Below are 23,725 nucleotides of genomic sequence, written 5' to 3'. Positions count from 1 at the left end.
AAGAGGGGGAGATCCAAATATATTGGTTGTGAATCAGCCAATGCAATCGACAATGTTATGCTGAAAAAGTGTGTGCTTTGCAAATGAGTCCTCAGCTTTCCCACAGTTTGATGGTGGCTATTTTACAACAAGAGCAGCAACAGGTTGGTGGTCTTGTTCAAGTTAAAAGCTGAGCAAGACATAACTGCTTTCACAAATAGTCTTGGCTCTAAAAGGATTTTCTAAAGCGAGAAGCATAGATTTTAGATAATGATTAAAAGTGTGCGTATTGTTCTTTGATCTACCTATGTAACTTTGCCAATGTTACCTTTTCGCTTGGTTCTTTTTGACAGTTCTTTATTTGCTTACTGTTACCAAGTTGTATTTTTGCAATCATAAAATAAAATCAGTTTATTTAGTCACTTGTGTATTGCTGAATCATATGAGTTGGTGGCCTCCTGGAATACAAAGAAACACAGAAACCCCAAGCAACATACAAAGTCAAAGAGTGACCTCATATTGTGACTTCAAATGGGTTCAAATAGAAAGACAGCTTTTATGACTACAAGACGATCTACAAAATCAGATTATTGATCTCCAAACTAAAATTGCAGCATGCACTGACATTAAGTTATTCCTGAAAGTAGTGAGACAGACCACAAATATTACAAAGAATTTGCATGCTGTAACCAGCATAGTTTCCGGGAAAGTACAGACTCTGAAATTCCTACAGAAATTTCTGTGATAGTACAGACTGTGGTTCGCAATATTAGACTAAGTATTCATGCGAAATTATGTTACTTGTGATCACACAAAATTTTCCATGGCAGTCAACAGCTTCTAAATACTGGAGTAGTCATAATCGTTTTGGACAATATTCTAACACTTTAGATGGCAAGAAGCGATGTGGAGCTGGTTTGAAAACTTCACACCTCCTCACATCAGTTGACTTACTTGGTATGCACAGACGGTCTTCTTCTCTGGATAGTCGGCCATGTCGATCTCCAAAAACTTCTCCAAAGAATAAAGCTGGTTAAGGGAATTTATCAGACTCACCCCCCCTCTCAACTCATGAAATAAATGGATACTTTCAGAATAGTTTTAGTTTAGTCTTGGTATATTTCAACTTCCACAAAGCACAAATTCACCCTTTCTCACATAAATATTCGAAAGTTTGCAAGTCAACCGATTTGTCTCCCATTCAATTCGCTTAAATACATTTACAATAGTGTTGGTTCAACAATCACATAATTCATCAACCTGTCTTACTTCTAGCAAGTCCAACACATGAATTACTTAAAAGTCTAATCTCATTTCTTCATTTGTCCTTAACAATCATCATGGTCACTAAACCAGCAAAGAATAGCACAGGCTCTTCTCTACACATACACTGAAACTCTATGGATCGTACAAGAGGTACTTGTCGGCCATCGTTCGGCTGCTGCGTCCACATCTTGCACGTGACTGTTTTTAGACCTGCACACACAAAAATGCAGTGTGGATTCGTCTCTCTCACACTACTATTTAAAATATCGTGAGTTCGAAATGGAAGAAGGCTTCTAGAATTTACGCGGAAATTCTCAAAGCGCTACAATATACAGGGTGTTCCAAAAACAATGACCAGATTTTAAATAGAATTATTTATTAGGAAGAAGGGCTTAACACCAACAAGTTGCATACTAAAATACTCAGAAAAGACAGAACTTTATAAAAATCTATCATAAATGTTCAATATGTCCTCCATTGGCTGCACGGACGACATTGATATCCGATTTCATCCCAAATTGAACGTAAGGTGTCTTCTGTCACTGAATCTACAGCTGCTGATATTCTGGCTTTTAATTCTTCAATGTCACGAGGTAAGGGAGGAATGTAAACACATTGTTTAAAACATATCCCCACAGGAAGAAATCACATGGTGTTAAGTCAGGGAACCTAGGAGTCCACTCACTTCACTTTGTCAGTCTCTCAAAGAGCTTGTACCAGTTGTAATCGGTATGGTTTGAAGGCTAAATGGGAGGCCGTAATGCATGCCTCACTGTCATGCGTGGTAACGCAAGTTCTCGGCTAGCACGACGTGTAGACTTACGGGGGCTCCGCTCAAATGCTCGTTGGATTTGTTCCACTATTTCTTCAGGAACATGTGGCCAGCCAGGACTTTTGCCTTTACATAGGTACCCTGTTTCTTCAAACTGTTTATACCACTGTCGGATGTTCTTTGGTGATGGTGGTTTAGCACAAAATTGAATATGAAATGCCCACTAGCTGCGATCACTGATTGAGTACGACTAAATTCAATAACACAATATGCCTTCTGTTGCACATACACCATATTGTGCGAGACTGGCTGCATGCTCCAGGTCAGCACTCGTAGTGACATCTAGCAGATTTTTTTTCTGAAACTCTAGACCATGCCGATTACATCTAGCGCTGTTTCAGTTACCTTCAGTGACTTTGCCTCAATATTATTACAAGTTAAAATCGAGTCATTCTTTTTGGGACACCCCGTATTAAAACCACCTTCGCAACAACAATATCTTCACTTGACTGACGCTTTCACTCGATGTGTAAATGAGTGGACTAACATGTGCAACAAGTATTACCGTTGGATGTATCAGATAGAACACCGCCGTAATTCTGGCATCTCCTAATAAATGTCATTGAGGAAGAAGTAATGTCAAATGCGACATTGTGTCATGTTTTTCTATCACACCTTCCATTGCCAGTAAAATTGTGCATGGCTACATGGCAAAAATGGTATTAAGTCTCTACTGTCAGTAGCAAACAAAGTTCATGCTTTGATGGAACTGGCAAACACTTCGTGGCGACGTCATCTTAGGTGAGACAGCTGGTATATGACATGATCCCAAATGAACATCTCCAAAGTCTGCATTGTCAAATGGACGCACTTCAAAGTCAGTTATTGGCACTGACGGTAAATAAGTCGACCTACACCAGACAAAGTAAAGAAGATGGTCACTCATTCCACCAGAAAACTTAACGGATGGGCAAATGGGACAAAGGAAACAACATTGCCCAGTATGCTGGTACTGCAGGCATATTGGTGGTCAGGTCACAAGGTGCACAACTCCACGTGGATTTCCAGATGGTAGCTGTGGCTTCTTTTGATATCAGGGACGAGTGTGCAGTAGGATGTGCTGAGTGGATGTTTGACACCGCTCTTGACAGTATCAGAGGAAATTTGGATAACAGTAGATTAGGGCTGTTAACAGAAATGTATTTTAAAGTCTTCTTGTTTTTCTCTCACTTCCGTGTAAAAATTATGATGTCTTTTTATTATTAAAGTTCATATTGTAAGCAGCAGTTCTGCTTTTTTCCCACTTTTTTATGGTGTAATCTTTAATATGAGAATAATTGCAATTCTTCTTTGCAGAGATAATGTTTGAATCATTTAACGTCCCAGGACTATATATTGCTGTACAAGCTGTTTTAGCTTTGGCAGCCTCTTGGGCATCACGTTCTGTTAGTGAACGCACGCTCACTGGAATAGTTGTGGATAGTGGTGATGGTGTTACACACGTCATACCTGTGGTAAGGTCCTTAAAGTTTCTTACTTTATTGTTTACAAGTTTCTCACTTTATTGTTTTCCATAGAATTATGTGGATGGATTATTTGTATAGAAACATCCCTAATGATAGTAACTGTCCAAAGAAGGCCTCAACACACAGAGCTTTCTCTAAGATGTTACCATATTTGTACTTGTGTTTGTATTATATGTTTTATGGAATATACAAAGTGAACAGGCAGCCTGATATTATTTTATAAAAGTGCTATATTTGTGTGGTCAGAGAGCGGCAGTTTCGAGCAGATTTTTACTGGCAAACTGTTGTACATATAAGTTAATATAGCAGGTAGAATTGTAATTTTAAAGTGTTTACATTTTGAAGAAATTTTACTTTCATTAATTTGTTATTAATTTTACAGTATTTGTTTACAATTCTTTCGTTTTTGTAGGCAGATGGGTATGTAATAGGAAGCTGTATAAAACACATTCCTATAGCAGGCAGAAACATAACCTATTTCATCCAGTCTTTGCTGAGAGAACGTGAAATTGGGATTCCACCTGAACAGTCTCTGGAAACAGCAAAAGCAATAAAGGAGCGTTATTGTTATATTTGCCCAGATATTGCAAAAGAATTTGCTAAATATGATTCAGATTCATCAAAATGGATGAAGAAATATGAGGGCATCAACTCTGTCACAAAACAACCATTTGTTGTGGATGTGGGCTATGAGAGGTTTCTCGGACCAGAAATATTTTTTCATCCTGAGGTATGTGAATTTGATATTTTTGTTATTTATTTAAGCTCTTAAATACAAACTTTTAGATTAGGCATAACCATGACACTCAGGAACATCAATTGAAATACAAAAGTAACTTTAACAGTCACTTTTACTTATATTCTAACCACTCATTTTCGCAGTATTGTATCTCTATCGTACATTAACTGTCATAACTCATCTGTCCATTCCCTTTTACACACACACACACACACACACACACACACACACAGCTCACAATAATAATAAAATGGGATATCATCCTCCGCACAAAGCTTAAGAGCCATGTATTAAAAGAATTTCTTGTCCTCTCATGCCACACAGTGACAGAAGGTTCCCATAAAATTCATATACACAGTCACTGAGCCCTGCAAAAGTAAATATCTCTGATGAAGGAGGTATAATCCTGCCATGTGCATGGTGGGAAGACCAACTAGTTGCAGTTACTTGCATATTTCGGAAAATGCCAAGACATTAATTCTATCATGAGTTTCATGTCGTGTGCGATATCCAAGTGTATAGAAAATACAAATTACAATATTCCTAATGATTGCAATTCTGTTAAGGTATAAATAATTCATTATAGACATTTTTAGTTGAAATAGGGTTATTGTCTTTGTCAACTGTTCGAAGCATGGCTAATTTGACATTTCCACATTCCAGCCTGAGCAACATCATAGGATGAACACATTTTGCTCTATTTTGTATGACACACACATTGTGCCATTGTCATGTTTTGTTGTATTAAATTTTGTTGTAATTAAATCTGTTGCTTCTTAAAAAGTTAACTGCATTGGAGAGCATAATGCATGAGTGTGAAAAGTGAGCCTAAACAATCTAGAAAAAATGGAGGGAAGAGAGATCTTGAACATTAAGGCTGCTGCTTTCATTGCATAATAGATGTCTCTGCAGCAGTGGAATAAAAAGGTCATCATTTGTCCATGAACAGTATCACTGAGTAATGGACATTTTCTTTGAGAACTGTAAAGGGAGAAAGAGGTAAAACATATAGCCTTTAAATACGGACCATGGGGGAGTTAATCAGGAATATTGTTTTCTTCTTGCCACTGTGGCGCAGAAGTTAATGAGCTACATTTACTAACATAAGGCATTTGTTTAAAGCTAATTAATTATATACTGAACACTTGAATTGAGCTAAAACTGAAAAAAATATGTAAATGTTGCAGACAATAAATTCAACTAGATGTGATTGGCTCCAGTTTTCATGATCCAGCAAGCATATAAATCAGTACTGAATTAAACAGCTGAGTGATGTAACATGTGTACAACTGAAATTAGTGACGTGTTCAACTGAAAATGGAATATTAACATGTAAATAAAATCCAAAAGCTATTAATTGTGTTATAGATAGAACTCAGTGTAAACAACACACATCCAAGATTTGATGAAGGAAGCTGTGTTTATTTGCCATTAAAGAAAATAAAAAGTTAATGTTGTAGCCATAGCTCAGAAAATTGAAGGTAATTCACATGTATGTTAAATTCTTGTAATATGTGAGTAAGTAGTAAAGGAAACAAACGAAAAATTCGGAGTAGGTATTAAAGTCCATGGAGAAGAAATAAAAACCTTGAGGTTCGCCGATGACATTGTAATTCTGTCAGAGACAGCAAAGGAGGATATAAGATGAAAATCAACAAAAGCAAAATGAGGATAATGGAATGTAGTTGAATTAAGTCAGGTGATGCTGAGGGAATTAGATTAGGAAATGAGACACTTAAAGTAGTAAAGGAGTTTTGCTGTTTGGGGAGCAAAATAACTGATGATGGTGGAAGTAGAGAGGATATAAAATGTAGACTGGCAATGGGAAGGAAAGCGTTTCTGAAGAAGAGAAATTTGTTAACATCGAGTGTAGATTTAAGTGTCAGGAAGTCATTTATGAAAATATTTGTATGGAGTGTAGCCATGTATGGAAGTGGAACATGAACAATAAATAGTTTGGACAAGAAGGGAATAGAATCTTTTGAAATGTGGTGCTACAGAAGAATGCTGAAGATTAGATGAGTAGATCACATAACTAACGAGGAGGTGTTGAATAGAATTGGGGAGAAGAGGAGTTTGTGGCACAACTTGACAAGAAGAAGGGACCGGTTGGTAGGACATGTTCTGAGGCATCAAGGGATCACAAATTTAGCATTGGAGGGCAGCATGGAGGGTAAAAATCGTAGAGGGAGACCAAGAGATGAATACACTAAGCAGATTCAGAAGGATGTAGGTTGGAGTAAGTACTGGGAGATGAAGAAGCTTGCACAGGTTAGAGTAGCATGGAGAGCTGCATCAAACCAGTCTCAGGACTGAAGACAACAACAACAATATTTGAGAGATTCTTCAGTACAAAGAGAAACCAGTGGTATTGACATAAAGTACCAGTGGTAGCTCTTACGAAATTATATGGGGCTTTAGATGAATTTACTTTGATTAATGCAAAACAGAGAATTAAATGTTACAGATGTAGCATTTTAGTATCTCAGATGTAACACATCCATTTAATCTGGGGGGGGAGGACTGAAATTGAACACGTTACAATGCTAAAATCGTTGTGTAGTGACATACTTGTGAATAAATGGAGAGCATTCAGATAATAGAGAATAGATATGGTTTAAAAGGTTTGATTTCTGTTCAGCAAAAGTTAACCTTTCCTGAGAACATGTGATAAGGTCTTACAAAGCACACATCACTTGGGAAAAATCATACAAGTTTACTTCATACTATGGAGGAATTTAACTAAAACAACTTTTTTCTTTTATTTTTTTCACAAGTATCCTCTGACAACTTGCCCAATAAATTTGCTCAAATGTCCTTGTTCAGATTCTGTATTAATAACAACCCACAGACCAAAAGACAGTGAAAAGTTTTCATTGTTGGAACTCATAATGAAAGAAATTATGGATGTTTCTTCTTAACGACTTGGTCTGCAATGGGTATAAAATAGAAGTAGGTACCACTTAATCAGACAACAAACCTGTTTAAACTGTATACTTAGCAGCGTTGTGGAGTCTGTGGAATTGAGATCTGATTTTGCTCCAAAGCTGCTTTAACTTGTCAGCATGGCTTTTCAGCTCCTCTGCTGCAACTTCTATTGTATTAGCTTAATCAGTTACTGATTTTACACGTTGTACAAAAGATGTACAGTCAGTAACAAGATTTTGTCTAGCTTTCACACTTTGCCTCATCATTCTTCTAGACCCAACAATAGCTCTTTTCCACAGATTGTACAGAAGCAATGGCAATTTAATACAAGACCATGTGAATCGCCCTGAAGAGGACTGCAGCAAGTTGGTCAAAAGTCTGCAGTTTAGTTGTTTAGTAGTTTGTAATGACGTGGCTCAAGCCTTTAAATTAAATTATCCACAATCTTATGTGCTATGCTGCAGTTTGAAATGTCGACTACCTCCATCGGAGAATAATTCCATCACTATTTTTTGATTGAAAGCACGAACAGCTAGCTTGTCATGTTCCAAATAATCGGGTCTATTAGCATATGAAAATGGACTGGTAACTTTGTAAGCAACTGCAGTGTGAATAGTGACTTGTTCATTATTCCAGTGTGCACTCTGCACCCAATCCTATAAGCAATAGTGCAGTTCTCATGAAATCAGTGTGGAGAAGACAAATATTATTTGAAAATTTTAACTTTTGTTGTTTCATGGAAATCAGTTTGCGTATTTTTGATGACAGTGAATAAGAAGCTTCGGTCATTTTTTCTTCAGTATTTTGAAAACATCATATATAGAACATTCCTGCACCATTTTAACTATCTTCCCGTCTCCTCATTATTCCATTGACACCAACTGATAACTGGCATGTGCCAAAATACAAGATTTTTGAAATATATGTTGCATATAATTGACTTTACTGGCTGGCTGTTTTTATTCAAAAAACTTTCTATACTCTAGACTATGCTGGACATAGAATACTGATGTTACCATGACAATTGCTGGGATGTCAGAAGGAAGTAGTGGATGTCGTTGTGCGAGCTGCAATGGATGAGAACTCAATTTTCACATCTGGAGGTTACAATATGAAAAAAATGTTACAGTTCAGAAATTGTCATATTGAGATAATTCTTTTGTCATTTCTCATTACAGAAAGCTGATCTAGCTTCTCTGTCTCCTCTACCAAGGACCTAATGTGATACATAATCACATTCGTAGAAGCTTATTATGATATTCTTTGTGATTTTGTCCAGTGCATTGCCACAATTAATTTGTACCCCCTCTTCATGCCCCCCTCAAATGTAAGACAAAATCAAGTGTTAATGTCTGTAACATCATTCCTAGCAACTGTGATTGGCCTTTATCAGAATTTTATCTGCCATCTATGTTACTAAAACACTGCTGGAAACCAGTACCAGTTGAGTCATAGGGGCAACAAAAATTTGATGTTCAATACATTACGTAGTTCTTGACTGAATTTAGACATTTAAAATGGCGTCATAATGCACTCATTAGAAGACACAATCTTATTTTAAAGTTTAACACAGTAAGGGGTGGGGGGTGGGCGGCGCCAAATTCATGTTATTGAGGAAAAAGACCTTGCTTCACATAGCGCCTAGCACCCAGTGCCCATTGGTCTGTCTCATATGATTTTGAACGCATCCCTGTTGGTTTTTGAACATTTTTGATCAAATTCTAAGTTGATTTCTGAATGAATCATAAGTTGACTTTTGAATGCGTGCATAGTGTATGTGATGTCTCTGCCAGAGAAATCCCTGTCGCATTTAGAAATAAACTTTCCTGCAGACAAAAGGGGACGTGTCTATACGAGCTGAGCGAATAAAGCCGAAAGGGTGAATGACAATCGCTGTTTATGTGGTTGACTGGGTTTGCAGATGATCAGCGTTGTTATAACTACTAGCGAATTCCATTGATTCAGAGTGCCAGAGTGGAACTAAGCGCCTAACAGGAATAACAGGCAACAAAGATTAAGTATTGTCTTCTCCGTGTATCTAAGAAAATGAAATTTTGACAGAAAATTTTTGCCCAGACCGCTACACTACTAAGGGCCAGTTATGCAGTCTCTGGCTAGCAGCCGCTAAAGTTCTATTCTGGGTGTAGCATGGAAAACGCATTGTATGAACACGTAATAATGCCTAACCAGAGAATAAATGCAGGATAACTAAACCGGTGATTGTGGCAGGGATAGTGAAGTTAACCAGAGAATAAATTTTGACACTGGCAGGAATAGTTACAGAATTAGTGATGACAAGATTGTTAGAATGAGGAAGAAGAAGAAACGGGACTCTCACAAATTACGGGAGAATATGACAATTCCAAATTTATATAAAAATTTAGTACTACTACTTTTCAATCCCATGCTTCAGAAGCTAGAGAGTATGAATGAAATGTGAAACTATTTCCTAACATAAAACTTTTTGCTTGTCATAGGCCTAATAGGCATTTGATATTGATACTTTGTGAATTATATTCTATCATGTTATAAAAATGACCATTTGTGCCAAAACAGTCTCCTTTATTTGGTCTGTGTAACAGTTGCTGCAATATTAGGCAGGCCTGTTTCGTTTTATCTAGCAGACAGTGACAAAATACACATAATCAGATCGAGAAACCATGCCAGTCTTGGGTACTATTTGTATATTTGTATTAACAGCATTTCTAATATTAGGCAACGAAATTTCGTTTTTTCGTGTAGCAGAATGTTGATGAACTTTGATGAGGTAATAGATTATTTCCCAGAAAGGAAAGTACGCCGTGTAAACCTGTGGCAAGATTAGAGAGAAAAAAAGCTAGGACTTATGGATTGAAGAAAATCCGGACATGATGCACAGATCAGTCTTGAGTTGTTGTGGGGAGGTGGTAGTCTCCACGTGACTTGTGTTTACGTTAAGTGATTTTGCTGTTTCCTCTTCATTTATTGCTCTCACGTCAAATGAAAACAAAACAGATTTCTGTGGCCGGCACCTATCATGTGAATTAAAATACATTCACATAATTGAGGAAGGCTAAAATATGTTATGATTGATTGATTTTTATTGTTGTAGAGACCTCGGAGATCATCTAAGGCATTACAAAAGTCAATATTACATAGTATAAATGTTACACAAATAATTACAAAAACAAGAAAAATATTACACTATATAAATATTACACAAATAATTATAGTACCTTCACACAAAAACAAAACAGAGAAACTTCTGGTACAAATTGATATTGCATAGTAAATTTAGCCAATTACAGACTTACTCATATGTAGAAGCATATAAAAACTGATCACAAAGTGTTGTCATGCCATATTCTTTGCCTCCCTTAAAAATTCATCAGTTTCATAAATGCTGAACTCAATTTTATTTTGTTTCCAGCTTTCTGACAGTCAAGCATTAATCGCCTTGCAGAACAATGAAGTTATTTTTGTCGTTTTGTTAAAGAAATTTGGCTTTTATTAATCTTTTCTGCTGAGGCAGTCAATTTATTTGAAACAAAGTGTTTAATTCCACACTATTGGCTAGTTTCAACTGTTCGCTGCATTACAAGTTCACGTTTTCATCTTCTAGCACATATGGTTATTATGCCATAATAAAGAACCAAACAGGAGATAATACGGTACTGGTACTCCAAGAAAATTTACATCTGAATCTGGACTTATGACTGTGCACTTTAAGCCGAATTTTGCATTTTAGTATGGTTCACAAAATTCCCTTGCTCTTGGAGCATCTTCTAATGCCTTGTTTCTTTTATGACATAATGTAAGATCTTTTAATGTTTTACACGTACGAACGTATGGGCTTCCTGTGTCATCGTAGCTGCGCAAGCGCAGCGACGCCTGTCATCTCGCACAGCTGCTGAAATGAATCTATTTCTAACAGGTTGCGGGAAAATACTCCGAATGGTTGTTTGAAAAGTGTTACTTTCAAGTAAAGTAAATTTCCTTGTACACAAGATGAACTCTGTGAGCGAATGTCTGATGAATTTCTTAAATAACAATGTGTTTGACTCTTTTCAAAAATCAGATCTTTGAGGATGACCATTTAGAATATTTTTGAGTCCAGAAGATCAGACATTTATGTCATTGTTGAAAATTTTACTGGCACATTTGTGTGATGTATCTTAGTGTAACACGCACAGGAAAGATCAACATTATGTGTGAAAGCTTAGCTTCTCTCGCAGCTTATTAATCTTAGAGACCAATGCTATACGTAAAAGCTTTTCTCGCAGCTTATTAATCTTAGAGACCAATGCTATACCTAAAAGCTTTTCTTTTGTTATAACAACACTATGTATATCAGTTTAAACCATTACCTTTTCCTGTTTGTGTGTTCGCACTACTTAACAGTGATGTTGCTATTGGCTGACTACATCACGTGTCCTATGCTCTTGAATATCCGCTGTCATCGGCTGGCGAGATCGCTTGACACGAGCTACGACTGGCTTACAAAAGCGCATCACAATCTTGATTTCAATCCTTCGGAAAGTAACATGCGATATTTGGTGGAATTTGAATTTATACTTTCGTAATACGAAAATATGCAGCGTACATGTTGTTGCACATCAGACATCTTTCCAGAATATGTTTTTCCCCCTGAGTTTCGATTTCTAAAGTGCCGGGAAATTCTACGTTGGTGTATATAAAACCACAACCATTGAAAGGATTGATAAGTCTTACAGTTCCAAGAAAAAGTATACTGTTACTTAACACGAAAAAAGTGTATTTTCATCCGGGAGAAAGTGTATTTTTAACCGGGAGATCTGGGAAAAATCCGGAAATTTTTTTTCCTCATCCACATACACACCCTGTACTACATCGAATGAGTGGCTACCTCCCCTGTGGTTGTGAAACTGACTGGTCAGCTTCGCCTCTGGTGGGGGCTTTAAAGTTTCAGTTAATGCTCAACCATTCATTGACATCTATTGGGGATATGAGGTTTCATGATGTGGTGTTAAGCCTTTTATCATCATATCGCCGTGGTCACAGTTCTACCTTCCCCTACGAATGTCAAAGAGGTGAAGCATTTTTAGGTAAAATTGCTTACTATCACAAATTTATTCTGGGCGTTGCCACGATAGCCCATCCTCTCCAAGAGTTGCTCTACAAGCATGTTCCTTTTCTGTGGACATGGCCTTTCAGCACATTTTCATGCTTCTTGTATGTAAATTACATTCTGCTCTTTGTTTGGCTACTTTCCATCTTGGCCAGACGCCTGTCAGTATGGACTCGGGGCAATTCTCGCTCATCAATATGAGGATGGTTGCAAACGTTCAATACTTACATGTCAAAAACACTCAACTCCACTCAGAAGCACTACTAACAAGTTGAAAAGCAAGCACTTGCTATTGTTTATGCCCTCAAAAAGGTTTGTGTGTTCTTGTATTGGTCTAAGTTCCACCTTTTTACTGATGATAAACTTTTGGTTTAATTGTTTAATCTGCTTTGTTGTCCAAAAAATCAGCACATCACTTCCAATGTTGGTTCTTTTTTCTGCCTCACTACAACTACTAAATACAGTTTTGACCTATTGCACAACATTCCAAAGTCAGTCCGCTGTCAGGCTCCCAGATTGCAGCTATTGTTGGTGCCGATCTGTTTTTGTACCAATTTGTATACCTGTCACGGCTGCAAAAAAATAGTGTGAATTCTTTACAGACGAATGGAAAAACTAGTAGAAGCCGAACTCGAGGAAGATTAGTTTGGATTCCGTAAAAATATTGGAACACGTGGGGCAATACTGACCCTATGACTTATCTTGGAAGCTAGATTAAGGAAAGGCAAACCTACGTTTCTAGCATTTGTAGACTTAGAGAAAGCTTTTGACAATGTTGACTGGAATACTCTCTTTCAGATTCAGAAGGTGGCAGGGGTAAAATACAGGGAACGAAAGGCTATTTACAATTTGTACAGAAACCAAATGGCAGTTACAAGAGTTGAGGGGCATGAAAGGGAAGCAGTGGTTGGGAAGGGAGTGAGGCAGGGTTGTAGGCTCTCCCTGGTGTTATTCAATCTGTATATTGAGCAAGCAGTGAAGGAAACAAAAGAAAAATTCGGAGTAGGTATTAAAATCCATGGATAAGAAATAAAAATGTTGAGGTTCGCCGATGACATTGTAATTCTGTCAGAGACAGCAAAGGACTTGGAAGAGCAGTTGAACGGAATGGATAGCGTCTTGAAAGGAGGATATAAGATGAACATCAACAAAAGCAAAACGAGGATAATGGAATGTAGTCGAATAAGTCGGGAGATGCTGAGGGTATTAGATTAGGAAATGAGACACTTAAAGTAGTAAAGGAGTTTTGCTATTTGGGGAGCAAAATAACTGATGATGGTGGAAGTAGAGAGGATGTAAAATGTAGACTGGCAATGGGAAGGAAATCATTTCTGAAGAAGAGAAATTTGTTAACATAGAGTATAGATTTAAGTGTCAGGAAGTCATTTCTGAAAGTATGTGTATGGAGTGTAGCCATGTATGGAAGTGAAACATGGACGATAAATAGTTTGGACAAGAATAGAATAGAAGCTTTCGAAATGTGGTGTTACAGAAGAATGCTGAAGATTAGATGGGTAGATCACGTAACTAATGAGGAGGTATTGGATAGGATTGGGGAGAAGAGAAGTTTGTGGCACAACTTGACTAGAAGGAGGGATCGATTGGTAGGACATGTCCTGAGGCATCAAGGGATCACCAATTTAGCATTGGAGGGTAAAAATCGTAGAGGGAGACAAAGAGATGAATACACTAAGAAGATTCAGAAGGATGTAGGTTGCTGTAGGTACTGGGAGATGAAGAAGCTTGCACAGGATAGAGTAGCATGGAGAGCTGCATCAAACCAGTCTCAGGACTGAAGACCACAACGACAACAAAAAAAAAAACCTTTGGCGTAGTTGGCTGGACAGGCCTCAGGGTAGGCTTTCTGATCCTTTGTGTAACTGTTTTGCCCCCCATCACTGCCTTTCAGTATTTAATGTGGTGGTGGTCTTTCAACTCCGTACGGAATGTTACTTAGAGCTGTGATTCTGGCCACCATAACAGTGGGATGTATTTCAGCTCTTACATCATGAACATTCGGGGAGGGGGGCTCTCTCATACCAAATTATTGGCCCATTGGTCCAATTTTCAGTCTGGCATCAACAGTGATGTACATTTTGTCATGGCCTGCTCTCTTTATGCTACCAACATGCAGCAGTTCAGGCAACACTTGTCCATGGGCTGCACTGCAGAGTCCGTAGGCATGCACCCCTGTTGATTTTTCGAGACCCTTCCTGAATTCTTCCAAGTTGTTGTTTGCCGACACTTTCTCTGAATTTCCGTACATTATCCACTGCCTTCGACGTCAGCTGCAGCTGTGATTCACACCCACTCCAAAAATTTTTCTATTGTAGAAATGCTTAAAAGCTTGTGGCGGATAATGGCCCACAGCTTATGCCTCAGGCCTTCCATGATTTCTGCACCAATGAAGGCATTCACTATGTGATTGCTCCTTCTTTTCACCCCCAATCTAATGGCGAAACAGAATGTTTTGTCTTCACATTCAAAGTTCAAATAAAGAATCACCTTGCGGACTCCTCCACTGATTACACTTTGACAGGCTTCTTGAGTTCCTACGGGTTTGCGCAGGTGGAGGATCGGAGTTTGGCTGATATGCTGTATGGTCACCAACCACGCACCCTCTTGCATCTGGTCTTGGTGCCCCACCAACAACCGCCAGTGCAGCCCTAGTCAAGGTTGGCTCCTGACTCCTTGGTCTGAGCTTGGGGCTTCGACCACCAACCAAAGTGGATTTGGGCTGTCACCTCTGTGTTGTGCACACCAGTCATGGGGTGGTAGTGCACTACCACAACCAACTGTGTACTAGCACTCCAAAGAGGACTGCAGGTCCACAACCTCCGCCTCTTCCCTCAGCATCTGTCCTGACTCCGTGGGTGTCCCTGCTGTGGGGGTAGATGTCACCAGCTCCTTGCTCTCCTCTGGGGTCCAGCCCCGCAGCACTACTGCCAGGCCTTTGAGTCCTTAAACACCGCTGACCCCAACTGAGCGGCCAGTGCCCTCAGCATAGGCACAATTTCATGTCGTGGAACTGAGATGCTACCAACGGCTTTGTCATCAGTCCTCTCTTAAGTTGCTTCGTAGGTGAGTAGCTGCTGTGTGCGTTATTGTACTCACCATTTCTGTCACTACTCAACGGTTCCAGCCCAGAATCTCCTTCTGGCACCATCACCTGCAGCAGCCGCCCCAGAAACCACGGATGTTTCAGCGGTCACCCCTATGCTCACACCAACAGAATGCTCTATCCCGGTGGGGTGGAGCGGGGGTGGGGAGCGTGGGTAGTGCTATAACCCTGTATGTTATACTTGGCTATGTGCCAGAGCACTACATTTTGAATATTGTGCCAAACACATCTGCACGGGTTTACCACCAAAGGCTGCCTGCAGTGGGCCAGCGACCAGAAAGAGACTGTGGTGGGACATGTGACTTGTGTATGAAACATGGTATCTGCCGTGCTGCCTACCGGAGCCACTCTCTTTATATACACAATCCAGCAGATACTGTGTCTCATATTGTGTCATACTTATTGTCAGCAACTGCTTGTATCAGTACGTGGATTGTTTCTGTGTTTGTGTCTATATGATGAGCTATTCTTTGCTTGGATGTGAAAGAAGAATAAAATTTGGTTCATTGTGACTGTGTTGTTGTTTGTGGCTTATGGCACAATACATCCCTGTATTTATTTCTTTTATTTTTAAGATGTAAAAAGTCTTTTGATATGTCTAAGTGATTTATTCAAAACAGTGGAAAAGCAAAGTAGTACATTTTATGTCAAAATGTGATGTATCAAAAATCATGCATTTTTATCCATTTTATTTGAGTAAATCTCCATCAGTTGTTCTTAGTTATGTATACACCACTGTGATGTGAAGTAATGTAAAATTTCAGAAATAATACATTCTGACTTTTGAATTGACATACAAGAAGGCAAAATCATTCCAGATCAAAATTTTCATTTTTGTTTCACTTTTCATGACATTATGGTGTTATAAGCCGTAGCAACAAGTGAAAATTATATGATGAGATAGCTCAGTTTTTTTTATGAATGCTGTAGCCTTCGTAATGACTGGATGTGTTAGGAAAAACTATGCATCCTTGATTGTTTGTTTAAGAGTCCATGGGTAGAGAAGAGATTCCACCATTGAAATGGCAGGAAAGAAAAAGTTTTGGCAGTTGCTTGAGAAAACAGGTGACATAATAGAGGAAAAACTTAGAAGATTTGAAATGGAACAGTACCACATCAGAGAATAACTTCACATTATAGTGCAATTTGTGTGTGTGTGTGTGTGTGTGTGTGTGTGTGTGTGTGTGTGTGTGTGAGATCAGGAAGTGACTAAATTGTGCTAATTTCTATGATTCAGATTGTGGAAAGCTTTGAGTTTTATGTTGTGAAAACATGTATGGAGATTTTATTTGTTGAAGCAGCTCTCAGTAGTGATTAGTGAAATGAAATGGTAAGCTCTAGATACAAGTTGTTCTTTCATAAGACCTTCTGGTAGCTTCATTGTTAAGTTATTTCTGGCTTTGTGAAGAAAACAGTACTTGTGAGTTAACTCCAGCAATGTTAAAAAAATGAAAAAAATAGCAAGTGGCCATCTTTATGCAGTTCTTGAAATTACGTAACAGGCACACGATCTTACCTACCGCGTCAGCTCCACCTTTCGTCACATTGCACTTGGCTGTGATTTCAGGTGTGTGTGTGTGTGTGTGTGTGTGTGTGTGTGTGTGTGTGTGTGTTTGTTTTCAGGCAAAAGTATGACAGCACGGATTTTATGAGGAATGTATGAAACTAAGACCTTATGTTGCTGCAATCCAGACATTACACTTCAAGGGATTTTCTTTTGCAGCAAATATTCCAAAAGTAGGTAGCTTGTGTATCAGTTGTCGGTTGTAAGATTCCTGTTAGTTTTCTGTAAGCACCAAAAGTCTTTTCACTATATTCTCAGGAGCATTGGATACACAACATTGCCCTTCTGGTTGGATACCGTAGTAAATTTCCAGATTAGTGCAAACAATTTTTTTTGCATCACATAGTGCAATCATTTAAAGCCCATATTTAGTTCATATGTTGGGTAGGTGCTCAAGTCAGAAAGGATGAAGTATTCCATCTATTGTGGTGGATTCACTCAGGCTGTAAGAACTTTCACAGTTAACAACAAAGCGTCCAATACTGTACGAACTGTATGAATTGCAGCCAACTTATCAGTTTTTGCTCTGTTGTTCCTCATTTCCATGTCGTTACAGCATAGAAGAAACAGAAACCTTTTGTAGCTCATTGCTGCCCTAAGCAGTAGTATTCCTGTTCCATCTGCCACCCGAAATTCTAGTACGTTAGGATGATGGCCTTTTCTTGTTCCATTAAAAAAAGAAAAAAAAGAGAGAATCCCGAACAGTGTCATTAATTTTGTGTCTTGGTGTCACTTTATTATCTCCCTTGCGCAAGAATTGACATATGCCTCACTGTGTATTTATATATGTATTTGTACAGTTTACAGTTTCATCAATTATTTCAAGGTCAGTTATTTTCAGAAAAGCATTAACTTTATCATTTATATCCAACACATTTTTCTTTGGACCTGGTAAAAATTGCACATTCTTTTTTTCTCTTGGTTATTGACACTTAAGCACAATCGCTTTTACACGAACTCCCATGTGTATGCTCACTCTCTCTTCGAGATCACCACCATCCTCATCTTCAGGTTCAGGTTCAGATTCACTGCCATGGTCCTCTTATTCAATGTTTTCATCACTCAAATTCACTTCACTTTCCTCCAGGTCTGAAAAGTCTAGATAGACTTCATTATAACTTTCTTAGAGTAGTTTGTGAATTTCTTCGTCTGATACATCATTTAACTGAAATAAAACATCAGAAGCAATGAAGTGAATGAACAAAGTCCAGTTGCCAGTATAATCTGATTAACATTTAATGTGTATCTGTACAAAATAAAAAAAACAATAAGTATAGTTAACTTTCATTAAACTTACCCCTGCATACTGACCACTGGAACAAAGCTTGCAACTGTCACACCAGCAGTTGCGCATTGTACTTTTTACAACATTTGAAGCCTCATTGCTTGCAATTAAGGAAACAAACTGAGAAAGCTAACCAAAGAAACTGAAGCTACATTAACATTGTTGAGAAAACATCAATAATGGAATACACGGCACAATAGCTCAAGGTTAAGGTATTGATTAGACATAAAAGCTGCTGTTGTACTTTCTGCAACAGCATGCATGCTTGAGGGTTAGTATATGAGGTGGAATAAATGTCTGATACTCTTGGTGTTTTAAAAGGCCTTAGTTGGGGAGGAAAGGAAGACAGAATAACCAGAAAAAATGAACAGGTCAAATAAAGTAAGAAAGAAGAAACACTTCTGGGATCATGTGATAAATCTCAGCTCGTTGTATTGAACACTGCTTTCAAAAAGACAAGTGATGAAATTATACATGGTCCAGTCACATTAATGTGGCGACCACCCATGTTCAATATCAATGTGTAATAACCACTCACATACGGAAGATAGCATCACTTACAGTGGAAGCTATATAAAGATTTTTGGAGGATGCAGAAAACAATGCAGTCATTGTCTTAATGTGAAAACGGAGCGATTTATATGATGTCAAAAAGGGCATGAGCATTGGCTTTTGGGTCAAGGGTAAAGCACTTTCCAAACAACCAGGTTTGTAAACTGTTAACATTCCATTATGGTTAAAATATGCCATGCATGTCAAAACTGTGCTATCTGAAACCAGCTCTGAGATAACAGTGGTCCACCATGGGCCATAGATGATGGGTGAATGACAGCTGCAGAGATGTGTGTGGGTGACTAGAAGTGCAACCATTGAACAGCCGGCTGCCCAGATGAACCAAGGGTTACCAACAGTATCTCCTCAATAACTGTTCAGCACATGTTTCATGCACCCGTGCTCACTGCTGTTCATTGATGATAAAGGCTGGAATTTGCATGCCTATACTGCAACTGGACATCCACTGAGTGGCGATAGGCAGTCTTTTCAGATGAATCATGTTTTATGTTCCATTGGATAGATGACCGTGTGCGTGTATGGCATGAGACATTTGAAGCAAACAACCCTGCAACAATTGTCGGAATGGTCAAGGCTGGAGCAGGGAGCGTTACAGTCTGGGAAATGTTGTTGTGGTATTCCCTGGGTGATCTCGTCATTCTGGAAGGGACAGTGGATCAACACAAGTATACGTCTATCCTAGGGGACAATTTCCTTGGCACAATGGATCTTCCAACAGGAAAATGCAATGTGCTACATAGCTCGCAATGTATGAGAGTGGTGTGTAGAGCACCAAGATGAGTTTACCGTATTCTCCTGGCCACATAACACCCCAGATTTAAATTCAATCTGTGAGACCATCTCGATCGGAGTGTATGCACCACAGATCCTCAGTCGAGAAACCTAGCGCAGTTGGCCGTGGCACTGGAGTCAGCGTGGCTCCACATCCCTGTCAGTACCTTCCATGACCTCACTGACTTTTCCCACGTCTTGCAGTGATGTGCAGAAGGTGATTATTCAGGCTTTTGACAGGTGGTCACATTAATGTGACTCGACAGTGTGTTACGTGGACAGACGGATGGGGGGTGGAGGGGTTAACAGCTATGACGGTTGCCAGTAGGACTACATCATGGTTGATGACAGATTTTGTAACAAAATTCTGGGTTGCAAGCAAATTAAAGATGTCAATTGCATCAGTCATGTGTCTGACTGACACTTAATGATATTAATTTGTTCATGTCATAAACAGCAAGATTTCCATAAAAGTGTCAAACATGGACAAAAAATATTAGGCTGCAGAGCTTGCTCAAGTGATAGAAATTAAAGAAACTTTAGAGCAGGAATGAAAGAGCAGTTAAAATCCATACGGATGCTATGTTCCACAGGTGTGAAAATTCTTACAGTAGAAGATTTACTGTTGAATGAAGTGGACGTGCTACTTAGCACAGTATTTAGGTTGCAGATAAAAATTGAAAATGAGGAAAGGTAATAGAAGAAAACATTGTAAGCATTGTAATTGTAAAGTATGCAGAATAAAAAGAATTCTGTTATATAGAAAGTATGCAGTGTAGTAGCTTACAAGACAGAAAGAGTACTCAAACTCAGCCAAGTCCACATCTGGACCTTTAGTCAGTAAACCAGGCAACCTGGTTTCCTACACTCATTTCAGCAAATGCCAGGCTATTCTCGATGCTTCTCCATTTCCGATACAGAGCACAAAAATTAAATTTTAGAATTTGTACCTATGGAGTCTATTTCCTCTTGTATTTTTAAGAATTTTACTCTGCAGTAAAAGATCTTATACTCACTCGAAATACTGAAGTGGGTTGGTACCATTACATCCTGTACAGTTTCTTTATTGCTGGATAAAACGTAGTGAGTTTTATTTTCAGTTCTGTTTGGTCTTTGGCATTTGTTTTCGTCTGGAAGAATGTGCTGAGAGGAGACACGATATTTTTCTCGGCAAATTCTGCTAAAGTGTGACGTCTGTCATTTCTGGTATCATTGCCATAGTTTTTCACTGCATAAGTGTTATTAAGTTTGAGTCCTACTATTTTGCATCAAAATCCTCAATTGCCTTTCTGTAGTGCAACTTTCCGTCTTTTATCAATTTCTGTAACTCTTTATGGAGGGAAGTTTCCTACCTTCTCATCTGAATGTGTGGACATTGGTGGATGGACTTGGATATTTTCCATAGAATATCTTTTGTACATTTTCAAAAGTATTCTGTTTGAGACCTATTATGCTGTTTATTAATTTTCTTAGCAACAATAAAACCTGCACTTATGAATTTCCTCCTTGCTTCTGTTTCATTGGTATCAAATATATGTCCTGATTTTTATTATATGCCCCCCCCCCCCATCTTTCTCCCCCTCTCCCTCCCCTGATAACCTTGCAATTGAAATCAGGAAAATTGTGACATGATAGTGTGATCAGATATATATAGCATGTTTGTATGGAGGCATTTATACGATTTATATTAATGCTTGCCATGGTGATGTGTGCCCGACTGTGCATGTGCTGATCAGTGCAAGCTGTGTCCAGCCACTGCTGACTGCAATATGCCCTAATGCTTTTAATTGAAAGGTTGTCTTAAGTTTGAATGACATTTATTGTGTATTATAATCATGTATGACGCTGGGTGTATCAGGCAATATGCAGCTTAAGAATCCACACCCTTGTGAATGAGTTCTGGCCTGTGACATTTGCTGGCTATGTAACATGCCTCTGGTACATCATTCATGCGTGGTCAATGTTTTGTTCAGTGCTAGCGAGGAAAGTTAAATGATATGCCATTATTGTAACAGTTATCATGACTGTGTTACGAACAGGTTTGACAGTGCTTTCTGGAACATGCCGCCGCATCTTTTTTGACATTTTATTTTTTGAAATCATACGTGGTCCATAGGACCATTTTTATGTTACATTTTTTATTTTATTATCACAGTATTAACTAGAATTATTACTAGAATTTATCTATATATTTAAAGTTGTGTGTTTCATTCATGTTTGTTTGTTTTGTATAAATAGCAAATAATTGACGACGACCATGATGTTGAAATTTTCTAAAAGTTACGGCGTCAGCAGAAACATGCCTGCACTGAATTAATAATGTCAGTATGATATTTTCCGTCCATTGCATGAAATGGAAGTGATAGGGAAATTGTGGTCTGAAATTCTTTGTGTGTCTGGGTTACTTTGTTTATGTATTTGGTTTATTTGTAGCACGCTCACATACTGCAAGTCAGTTACTGATAAGAGTTATATAGACTGCATACTGATTCCTTGATCCTGCAGTCATCGAAATACTTTGTAATGTGATGCCAAATGTGTCTATTGTATGCAAATACACACAACAGGGCTACGAAGAGTCAGTGCTTATATTACTGTTGAATGAAATTTTATTTTCTACAACTTAGGTTTTCTAGTTTGAATCAAACTTAAGTTGGAGATCTCTGTACCATTACATGAGAAACTATGCATAACACAATGCATAGTTTCTTTTTATTGCTAGAAATAAACTTGAGTTGCTTTTCCTTTACATCTTTTACTTTACATTTTCACTTTTTAATTCCACAATTACAATTTTGTAGGAGCTTTGTGGAGTTTTTATGTAGGGAAATCTTTATTTTACTTAGGTTGTAATTGTTGTGATCATTGCAATGAAATTGTGTAATAGCATATGATGTGCTTTTGTATTATTTTTGAATTTGAAATATTTCACAAACAGTCTCTTTTAAAAACTGGGGGAACAGAAAAATTTCGCATTATATTTAGGGTTTTGGCTACTTCTGACAGTTTTTTGTTATGTTCTCACACATTATATTTGCATTTCATTTACAGTTTTCAAACCCTGACTTTACTATGCCACTTTCCGAAGTGGTGGATACTGTGATTCAGAATTGCCCTATTGATGTACGAAGGCCTCTCTACAATAACATTGTGCTTTCTGGAGGTTCCACTATGTTTCGAGACTTTGGAAGACGTTTACAAAGAGATATTAAACGAACAGTTGATGCCAGATTAAAATTAAGTGAAGTACTCAGTGGTGGGAGAATAAAGGTAAGGATTTATGGTACTTCATTGCTGTAAATAGTGACATAAGAGTATTTATAACATAATTTTATTATTCACATTGTACCTTTATAAAGCATTAGGCTACTTATTTAGTTAGCACTTAGATACACTGTTCTGCATACGGTATTTAGCCGGATTTGACCACAGGTAGTATTTTGACTATGCCCACATTTTCTGTGCCTCCTCTTTTTCTCCTTTAATGTGTTCAACTGTGAGGTTGGTTTGTAGCAGTGCACATGCCTTCCTATTAATTTCTGCATACGTAGCACATCCCTCATCACCTAAAAGATGCTGCATGCATGACAGCGATGGTTTTACTTAACTACTATTCCTTTTGCTAAGTAACTCTTCTGATCCTGTTCTGATCATATTATTGTGTCTTAAAATTTGTCCTAAGAATTTGTCGTATCTTGTTTGAATGTGCCACCGGAGATATCTGGTTACCTATACTCTTCACAGGACATCTTCATTGATAATTCTTCTCTCTCCAGCTGATCTTCTTCCTTATGTAGCACCAAATATTTAGCCCACAGAAGGAATTCGTGAGAGAGAGATGCTCAGATTGTACTCCACCTGTACAAACTGTCCGAACAGGCTTTGTAAGGCCCAACAGTATCAACTGACTGACCAAAGTGTCATCCTCAACCAATAAGCATTGCTGGATGCAGATATGTAAGGGCATGTGGTCAGCACACCGCCCTCCATCGCCTGTTGTCAGTTTTTGTGACTAGAGCCACTACTTCTCAATCGAGTGGCTCCTCAGTTGCCTCAGTACTGAGTGCACCCTGCTTGCCAACAGTGGTTGGCAGGTCCAGACAGTCATGCATTCA

The 23,725-nt window shown here is 38.4% G+C and overlaps 1 protein-coding gene across 1 annotated transcript in view; it reads left to right on the top strand.

Moving 5' to 3' along the window:
* Positions 1 to 23,725, top strand: part of LOC126482359 (actin-related protein 3) — an 84,634-nt gene that overhangs the window by 35,738 nt on the left and 25,171 nt on the right. The window contains exons 4-6 of the mRNA XM_050106439.1: positions 3,374 to 3,531; positions 3,956 to 4,273; positions 22,662 to 22,880. Coding sequence (XP_049962396.1) covers positions 3,374 to 3,531; positions 3,956 to 4,273; positions 22,662 to 22,880 — 695 coding nt within the window. The remainder of the gene's footprint in view (positions 1 to 3,373; positions 3,532 to 3,955; positions 4,274 to 22,661; positions 22,881 to 23,725) is intronic.

The sequence above is a fragment of the Schistocerca serialis genome, chromosome 5 (assembly GCF_023864345.2).
Source record: "Schistocerca serialis cubense isolate TAMUIC-IGC-003099 chromosome 5, iqSchSeri2.2, whole genome shotgun sequence".
NCBI classification, from domain to species: domain Eukaryota; kingdom Metazoa; phylum Arthropoda; class Insecta; order Orthoptera; family Acrididae; genus Schistocerca; species Schistocerca serialis.
This window is presented reverse-complemented; position numbering and strand designations above follow the sequence as displayed.